Source organism: Dermochelys coriacea, chromosome 7 (genome assembly GCF_009764565.3).
Source record: "Dermochelys coriacea isolate rDerCor1 chromosome 7, rDerCor1.pri.v4, whole genome shotgun sequence".
Classification (NCBI taxonomy): Eukaryota; Metazoa; Chordata; order Testudines; family Dermochelyidae; genus Dermochelys; species Dermochelys coriacea.
Window position 1 is genome coordinate 46,600,992 of NC_050074.1, and position 10,032 is coordinate 46,611,023.

At 49.8% G+C, this 10,032-nt stretch overlaps 1 protein-coding gene across 1 annotated transcript in view; it reads left to right on the forward strand.

Moving 5' to 3' along the window:
• TEX264 (testis expressed 264, ER-phagy receptor) overlaps window positions 1-9,247 on the forward strand; it is a 139,910-nt gene extending 130,663 nt beyond the window's left edge. The window contains 1 exon segment of the mRNA XM_038410426.2: window positions 4,970-9,247. Coding sequence (XP_038266354.1) covers window positions 4,970-5,286 — 317 coding nt within the window. The 3' untranslated portion in view covers window positions 5,287-9,247.
• The last annotated feature ends 785 nt before the right edge of the window (window positions 9,248-10,032 follow it).

Below are 10,032 nucleotides of genomic sequence, written 5' to 3' on the forward strand. Positions count from 1 at the left end.
ACCATGAGATTCTGTAATGACTTTCGCTGACTGAATGAAATATCCCAGTTTGATGCATAGTCCATACCACGCATCGACGAACTGGTTGACCAACTGGGTAGTGCCCGATTCTTGACTACACTGGATCTGACAAAAGGGTATTGACAGATTCCTCTGACCAAAAGCTAAAGAAAAGACAGCATTCTCCACCCCAGATGGGCTATTCCAGTACACCGTCCTCCCTTTTGGGCTACATGGGGCCCCAGCCACATTCCAGAGCCTCATTGATAAGCTGCTGCGCCCCCATACTAGTTATGCAGCTGCATACCTAGATGATGTCATCATCCATACGCCAGACTGGGGAACCCACTTGGAGAAAGTTGAGGCAGTACTGTGCACCTTAAGGCGGGCTGGCCTCACTGCTAATCCCGCTAAATGTGCCGTAGGGCTAGCAGAGGCTAGGTACCTGGGATATATTGTGGGAAGGGGCATAGTGAAGCCCCAAACGAATAAGCTAGAGGCAATTCAAAACTGGCCCCGGCCGACCCGAAAGAAGCAGGTCCGTGCGTTCCTAGGCATGGTAGGCTACTACTGACGGTTTATTCCCCACTTCGCCAGTAGGGCAAATCCCCTAATGGACCTGGTGAAGGCCCGAGGTCCAGACACGGTAAAGTGGACTGACGCAGCAGAGGGAGCATTTACAGACCTTCGGACGGCCCTCTGTAATGACCCCATACTCATAGCCCCAGACTTTAACGGAATTTATTTTACACACAGACGCTTCCGAGATGGGGTTGGGGGCAGTTCTGTCGCAAATGGTGGGAGAAGAGGGACACCCGATCCTCTACCTAAGCAGAAAGCTTCTCCCAAGAGAACAGAAATACGCAGTAGTCGAGAGAGAATGCCTTGCTGTCAAATGGGCTATGGAGACACTGCGTTATTACCTCTTAGGCCGGCGATTTACTCTTGTGACGGACCATGCACCCCTCCAGTGGATGCAGCGGAATAAGGAAAAGAATGCAAGGGTTACCAGGTGGTTCTTATCGCTCCAACCATTCCAGTTCCGCATATGGCACAGGGTTGGATGCCACCATGGCAACGCTGATGGTCTGTCACGAGCATACTGCCTGGCATCCCAAGTTGCCCAACTCTATGGTGTTGAGCAGGGGCGGGGATATGTGACGGGGCAAGGCCAGATGGCTATAGAAAAGTAGTGGGAGATAGATATATTAGCTCCAGGCTAAACAAATCCCTGGTACCAGGTTAACTGAAATGGAAGCTGCTCCAGGTCAATTAAAACACCTGGGGCCAATTAAGAACTTTCCAGAAGGCAGGGAGAATGCTAGGTTGATTGGGACACCTGAAGCCAATCAGGGGCTGGCTGAAACTAGTTAAAAGCCTCCCAGCCAGTCAGGTGGGTGTGCATGTCAGGAGCTGTGGGGAAAGTAGCCCAGGGAATTGTACATGTCATGTTTCTAAAAGGTCAGTTACCATAGCTGATACTATTAGGGTCCTTGGGCTGGAGCCCAGAGTAGAGGGTGGTCTTGGGCTCCCCCCCCCACCTTTGTCCCCTGATTAATCACTGAGCCTGGGAGACAACAGAGATTGTGCAAGGAAGGATAACTTCTCCTCACCTCCCTCGCTGGCTTATGATGAAAATGTCTCAGTAGACTGTGACTCTTGGCTCTAGAGAAAGAAGGGTTACGTGGAGGGTCACAGTGAGCCTCTGAGGCTAGCGAAATCTGCCAGGAAATGCGGGATCCATGGAGGCAAGTACAGAGCTTTGTCACACTAGCTAGTTTGATCTCATTTTGTGCCTTGGCTTTTTTAATTTTGTCCCTACATACTTGTGTTATTTGTTTATATTCATCCTTTGTAATTTGACAGTTTCCACTTTTTGTAGAACTCTTTTTTGAGTTAGATCATTGAAGATCTCCTGGTTAAGCCAATCCAGGGTGGTCTCTTGTCATACTTCCTATCTTTCCTACGCAGTGGGATAGTTTGGTCTTGTGCCCTTAATACTGTCTCTTTGAAAAACTGCCAACTGTCTTCAATTGTTTTTCCCTTTAGACTTGCTTCCCATGGGATTTTACCTACCAACTCCCTGAGTTTGCTAACGTCTGCCTTCTTGAAATCCATTGTCTTTATTGTGATGTTCTCTCTCCTACCATTCCTTAGAATCATGAACTCTACCATTTCATGATCACTTTGGCCCAAGTTGCCTTCCCCTTTCAAATTCTCAACCAGTTTCTCCCTATTTGTCAAAATCAAATCTAGAACAGCCTCCCCCCTAGTAGTTTCCTTCACCTTCTAAAATAAAAAATTGTCTCCAATACATTCTAAGAACTTGTTGAATAAGACCTGCTGTTATTTTCCCAACAGATGTCTGGGTAGTTGAAGTCCCCCATCACCACCAAGGCTTGTGATGTGGGTGATTTTGTTTAGTAGTTTAAAAAAAGCCTCATCCACCTCTTCTTCCTGGTTTGGTGGTCTGTAGTAGACCCCTACCATGACATCACCCTTGTTTTTACCCCTTTTATCCTTACTCAGAGACTTTCAACAAGTCTGTCTCTTATTTCTATCTCAACCTCAGTCCAAGTGAATACATTTTTAATATATAAGGCAACACCTCCTCCCTTTTCCCCCTGCCTGTCCTTCGTGAGCAAGCTGTATCCTTCTATACCAATATTCCAGTCGTGCGTATTATCCCACCAAGTCTCTGTGATGTCATCTGTGTCATAGCTCTGTTTATTTACTGGCATTTTAAGTTCTTCCTGCTTATTCCCCATACTTCTCGCATTAGTATATAGACATCTAAGAAGCAGTTGCATCACCTCAGTTAGGGGAGGGAAGTGAGAAAGTAGAAGGGAGCTGTGCTGACACATTCCGGGCAGTAAAGGGTGATAGAAATGTGCTTTCCTTTGATGAGTCCTTGGGAGCAGACATTTTACAAAGCCTGGGTCATGGGTGGACCTGGGAGAGTCCATGCTGCAGGGTTGGAAGTGTTGAGGCTGTTCTAACTCCTCTTAGATATTCCAACACGGGCAACAATCAGTGCCATGGTTTTGGTGATGTGGGCACCTGCCTATTCCTGACTAGCCTGAGGCCTTGTCCATATGGGGAAATTGACCAGCCTTAGCTCTTCTGGAGTAACTATGAAATCACTTTTATTCTGGAGTAGTGTGTCCACACAGGCAGCTGTTCCAGACTAGCTTATTCTGCAGTAGCTACACTGGTCAGTTTCCCCAAGTAGACAAGGCCTGAGATCCAGATCACTCTTCACACTGTTCTGTCACCCAGCCATCCAATGAGAGTGACTTTCATTCATTTTGAAGATGATGAAGTTCTGAGAAGTTCCACATTTGCATTCATGCCTGGGCAGCATACAGTGTCTCAGCTGGCATTTAGGTGTGGTCCTCTGCAGTGCAGTCACTTCACTCTGCACTGCAGCATCCATGGGGACACAGGAAGGGCTAGCCCTGTCTCTACAGACAGGGCTGTTGCTTACCATATGGAAAAGCATAACTGATGCTTCTCCCCAGTTCTGGGTCATGTGCATCTCATCTAAGGGTGCAGTGAATGGAGCTGTAGAAAGCACGCCCATAATGCCGCAGCAATGTTGTCATTTCCTTTTTGGCTTAAAAAAATCCAGGGAAATGAAATGCAAACAACTATGTTAATGCAACCTTGCAATGGCCAATGTAAACACAAAGTGGTTCAAAGAAAGGCCAAAGTTCAGGTTCTCCTAGGAATGCCTACTCATGGCTCTGCACTGGCGTGGTTTTGGGGCTTCCCAATTCGACTGTTAAGCCTTATGGTGTTTTGCATCTGCAGTGTGGCCAGTTTCCTGAGAGGTGAGGTGTTAGGAGTCCTGTGCCAAGGAGGGGGAGGAGTCTGTGGCTGAGAGAAGGGAGGGGCCTGCTCAGCTCGCTAAGGTGGAGCATATCCTATACTGTGATGCCTCCCGTCCATGCCAGCCAGCCCTGCTTTTCCTCGCCTCACTCCCACTGAGGAACCTGCATGGGGCAGGGAGCTCACATCAAGGCCATGCTAGCCTAGAGCCAGGGCAGCAGCATCCAGCTCTGAGGCTGGCCTGTGCATGAAGGAGTCTAAAGAGCAGAAGGCTCTGCTTGTCTGAGGAGGAGGCAGAAGGACACTCTTGATGCTGGTAGGGAGGCATAGGAGAGACGAGGGCGTTGGATGGGGGTATCATTTGGAACAGGGAAGTAGGAGAGATGGAGCTGGGGCTGGAGCAGGACATAGTGAAGGAGAGTGACTAGAACAAGTTATCACTGGTCTCTTCCTGAAGCTCTAAGGGTTAAATGTACCTTGTCCAGCATGTTCACTGTGGGCGAATTAATGCTACTCTGGGAATGTGAGCTCGTACATCAGCACAAGACTTTGTAGCTGGTTACTACCATGCACACTCAATATTTTGGTGCTTTATAGTGAGTGTTGATGGGCCAAAGGACTTCACAGGGGACAGTTCAGCTGGGCTGGAACCTTTTATCTCTACTTTGTCCTCCTAATGGTCCAATCTGGAATGGGTACAATAGAAACACCAGAATACAACAGAGATGGCCTCTGGAAGCCACATTCCAGTCATAACCTCCCACCCAGTCCCTAGGAGTTTGGGATGGAGCCGAGTGGGGAGGTGATATAGCAATGTACACTCCTTGGTGTTTTCTGCAGCTGAGACAGTTATTGATTCCTTTCGCATGATTCCTTTGCCCTGCCCCTCCCCTGGGGAAAAACTAGAGGAGTCGCATAGTTTTTCTGGGGTTAATCTGATTGGCAGATCTCTTACTGATGGGGATCTCTGTATGGGAAGTTTCTTCAGTAAGGGGATGAGCAATGGAGCAACAAGGTGAACGAGGTCTTCAAGGATAGAGATGTAAAATTCGCTGCTGTGCTCAGCCCTGCACTCTATTAGCTCTGCCTTGCTCTCTCCTTCCCCTCCATGTTAACCTGCTCCTCTTCTCTTTAAAAGGGGCTGACACCCTGAGTGAGACAAGCTCCATCAGCCTGGAGGCCATGACCGACAGCAGAGAGACTTCAGTGGCCACCTCCATCCTGTCCCCCTTCACAGCTGGCCATGGGCGGGATGAGCTGGACAATCGCAGCGAGCACAGCTACAGCGAGTCAGGGGCCAGCGGTTCCTCCTTCGAGGAGCTGGATCTGGAAGGCAACGGTGATGGGTCGGCAGGGCAGCCTTTTGACCTGAGCTATGCTGAGGAGCCGGAGACCACAAAGGCCAAGTGTGCTAAGGAGCCCACTGCTCTGGAGAAAGAGAGGGGTGAAGAATAAACCAGAGTCCTTCCAGCTTCCTCCCCTTTAGTTGGGAGGAACTGATCTGTCCTGTTTTCTTTCTTTCTAGCCAAGAGATTTCAGTCACCGATTCCCACTGAGTCCCGCTCCCTGTCCTCTGAAGACATATGTTCCAATTGTTATAAAGAGGGACAGCTACACCAAGGGGGAGCGTAGCTAGGAGCTGTTCCCCAGGAGCCTTTAACCCACTTGTGTGCTGTAGCAGAGAACTAGGGGTGCAGTCTGTTTGATGAGCAGTGAAATGTTCTTCCAGGCTGCATGTGTATAAATGCGTGGTGAGCTCTCTGCATGAGGGTGTGTGTGTGTGTGTGTGTGTGTGTGTGTGTGTGTGTGTGTGTGTGTGTGTGTGTGTGTGTGTGTGTGTGTGTGTGTGTGTGTGTAACACATGTTCTCCCTCTGCCTGTCTCCCCGCTCCATCTCCTCAAGGTAGCCTGGTTCTCCACTATATAGAGACACATTGACTGGCACCAAAGAGCAAACAGTGGTTTTATTCCATGGGAAATGGAAATATACAATGTAAAATCATCCTCCTGAAAGGGATGTTAAACTTTTGGGATCTGTAATAAAGCAAATGCTTTTCCTCTGAGGTGTGAGGGCTCAAGGGGAGGGTTGTTTAACGCATGGGCTCGTCTGTTACCCTGGTCCTTGGAGAACTGAGCCAGCCACACGCCTGGCACTTGCGCTGTTTCCAAGTGATTTTTGGAACAAAAGTGGTGCTCCCAGCTGATCAGAGTTTGAAGTTTCTTAGCAGCTTGCCTGGGCTGTGTGAAATGCAGTGGGGGCCATGCCATCCAGACCTTGGGGGCCAGATGTCCCCGTCACTGAAATCACCATCAGTGCTGGAACTCGGCTTCCTGCATAGCAGTTTGAACAGAGAGGCCAGTAGTGAAGGCCGTGGACACCAAACTTCCTGAGGGCCCAAAATTCTCCTTCCAGGTCGGGGAAAGGCATATTGGCCGAGGCAGCGAAGGGAAGCCAGTACTGCTGCCCCTGAGCCATGGTAGAGAACTTCAGGGTCTAGGGTTGCCGGTCTGACTCCAGCCCCTTAAAAGTCACTTAGAATAAAACCTCTCAACTTGTCACTTAAATCCTCCTCTCCAAAGATGAAGTCTGATGCAGCCAGCTGCCTGCTCTGTTCCCACCATCTCCTCTCCCACCCTGTTTCCAGCCAGACCATGTCCCAGGCTTGACATTTCTAAAGACACTCTTGCATCATCTATTGCAGCCTCCTTGAGTATTTTCAGTGGACATATTCCTTTGTGGAGGGAATTGGGGTGGGCAGGGAACTGGTCTGTGTTATTCTTTGTGATAGATTTGGGGAATAAAGTCCTTTCCTGGGTTAGGTTACAGATTCCTGGGTGTTGTGCTGTGTTATAGAAGCGTCTGTGCAGGAAGGGCAGCTGGATGTGGTAGAGCAGAGGTCATGCAATGGCATCTGTCACAAGGTGCCTCCCACATGAAACGCCCTCCTGCAGCAAGTCAAGGCACAATGTGACTCAGTTTCCCTCCTTCAGAATCCCCAGAAATAGTCCAAACAGTCTTCTGAGGACTAATGGCTGTGGTGGGGTTAATTGATTAAAAAAGAAAGCCCTGTGTGCAGAAACCCTAACAAAACCAGTCCCAACACCATAGTTCAGGCAGTATATCAAACAGGGCCCTGGTGTTCCTTTCCTTTCCCCAGCTCTCCGGTATGGCTCCTTCCTCCCTCGCCATGCCCCAGCTCTCCGGCATGGCTCTGTCATGCCCTGCCACTCCCTGGCTCTTGAGTATGGCTCAAGTATTCCTCACCATGCTGCATGCTCAGCCTGTCCTGGCTTACAGCAGGCATCTCAAGTTACTGGTCTCAACCTTCAGCCCTCTCCTTTCTTCTCTGGCCATGGTGCTCTGGCTCTGGTTCAGCCCCTCCACAGGCTCCCTGCTAATTTTTCACTCTTTCCAGGGGCAGCCTGCAGGGAGCTTCTCTGTGGCTTTCCCTAAAGACCTCTTCCTGTCTCCTCACTCTCAGGTCTTTCTGTCACCAGGTCTCCTCCCCTCAGATTCTCCCTTGTTCTTTATAGCCCTCAGGTGCTGCCCCCTCCTTAATTGGCAAAACTGGGAGCAGCTGTTCTGGCACAAGGAGCTGAACCTACTTCAATCTCAGGGGACAGCATGCCAGTGCTGGATTTGTATCAGAGCTAGTGCAAGGGCAGGGTTCTGGGGGCAGGAAGCCAGGGGAGTCAGTACAGCTGGGGCTAAGTGCTGGTGGTTCTCAGATGCCTTAGCCTGGTGGCACAGACGGGAAGTATTCGGTGCAGCCCACGGGGTTCAGGGATATCCCAGTATTGCAGATTCTTAGGTGCTGTAGTTGAGGGGAGCTGGTGTCCGAGTGCTGGAAGTTCCTGGATGCTGTTATTGCTCTACTTTGGTCTCATTAGCTTTTCCTTGATGTTATGTTGTAGCAGAAACCATGTCTAATAACTGTGAATTGTACTATTCGTTCTGCCCTTGTGCTAGCTGCAAAACCCTAAATCTTAGAGTTCTCATGGTGGAGTGGAGACTCCATGATGCCCATCTGTTGCTGGTGACATAACCTGTAGATTGGGGTGGGTCTAACACATCTGCCTCAAGGATCTAAAATGAAGCTCTGGCCCAGATCCATCCCTGGTGTAAGTCTCCTGAAGCCCGTGGAGATGGCTTGGAGTCTGGGGTCCGTGAGAGAAGAGCTATGAGTTTTCAGAGCTCTATGGCTGTGACTTAGTGAAGGCACTGAGAACTGGGAGGGTGAGAGGAGGGGGTTTGAAAGGGTTGATCTTCCCCACAGTGCTGCTGCTCCCTTTCCTCACATCCTGCTTGTGGGGGGTCTTGGATCAATGTCTCGCTCAGCGTTTATTAATGGACCTGGATCCATACTACGTGAATGGAATTCAGCACTCAGCAGAGCATCAGGCTTGCCTTGTTCCTCAACATCGACTCAGCCTGGGGGGAATTCAGTGGGGATGCAATTATCAGAGCCATCCCCATTGCCCTGGCGGGTCTGCCTGTCAGCTCTGCTCCCTCTCCCAGCCCTCCCCTTTGCATCTTGATTTCTCTGTGCTCTTGCTGCTCTTGGCACCACTGTAAATCTATCCCAGTGCTGGAGGTGCGTATCAGAGCTAGTGCTCAACATGGGCAGTGGGAAGCACCTTACTTTGGGAGGATGCTTTGCCTGCCCCCTTCCACAAAAGTCATAGCATCTAGAAGCTGGAGCAGACACATCCTCTGAATATAGACAGTTAGCTGGGGATTAACCCCTTGAGTTGGGGGTTAGGGTTTTCCTAAGTGGCATCTCCATGCACAATGCCCCAGCTATTGGCAGGTCCTAGGGTGTATGGGACCACCTGGATCTCACTGCAGCTGGCTGTGCTCAGTTGGTTCCTTGTGACATAGCAATGGCTGATGTTGCCCCCGGATTTACTTGAACATCACCAGCTGCTGCTGCTTGGCATGCAGTGGCATACCCTGGGCATCAGTTGGGGCATCAAAGATCAGATCCTCAGTGCTGCCAGCTCTGAGGGAAAATTTTACTCATGAAGCATCAGCCATTTCCAAAGGTTGTGTGTTTGTATGTGTGTGTACCTGTCTTTTCCTATATGCAGGCGTGTGCATGTCTGGGTGTACACATGTATATCTGGGTGCCTGTATGCAGGTGTATGTGCAGGTATGGGTGTACACATGCATGTCTGGATGCAGGCGTATGTGCATGTCTGTGTGTATAGGTGCGTGTGTGTGTGTGCTTGGATGCAGGGATGTGTAGCTGTTTCTCTGGGTCTGTGGGGGCATGTACGTGTGCAGAGGAAGGAGCAGCAGGAGTGTCAATAGAAAATGCACTGTGCTTCCCCCCAGATTTTGCTGACATATGGAAATATCCCCTCTCTGCAGCACTGTTATATTGTTTTTTAAAGAAAAAAGTAATTTTGTTTCATTTCACAGTATCTGCTGCTTATTTGTGAACCCTGCTGTGAGGGGGGGAAGAGCTATCAGTGTTGGGGCTTTCCCTTTGCCATTTAAAAACAAATCCCATGTTGTTTGAGTTTATTGCTTTAAAATTGTGTGTGTGTCTGTGTTCAGCCCTCCCTATGTGCATGGCCATTGTGTGTGTGTACACACCCCTCTCTGTGTGCATGGACTGTGTGTGTGTGTGTGTAAACACCCCTCCCTATATGCACAGACTCTGTGTATATGTGTGTCTGTGTACATCCTTCCCTATATGTGTGTGTGTTTAGATGCCCCTCCCTGTTTGCATGGACACTGTGTATATGTATGTCTGTGTACACCCTTCCCTATATGCATGGACTCTGTGTGTGTGCACCCCTCCCTATATGCATGGATTCTGCATGTGCACATATGGGTGCAAGGACGCCCCTTTGTGCGTATGTGTATGTGTATAAGGGCACTGTGTGTGGCCATGGATACATGTCCCTGGCTGTGGGAGTGCATGGCTGAGTATGTGTAGATGGGTGGGTGTGTGTGGCCAGGAGTTTGGGTGTGCATGAGTCTGGGTATGGGAGCTGTTCGGTGTGTGCCTGGATTGGTCCAGATGGGTATAAGTGTTTGCCCATCCATGTGGCTAGGTCCATGTGTCAGGCAAAGCGGGGCTGAACCTTTGTGCCGAGGCATCTCCCACTTGGCCGGGCTGCGTGTGAGCAGCGTGAGAGGAGCTGCCCTGTTACTGCAGGGTATCGGGGATCATGAGCGAGATGGGGCATG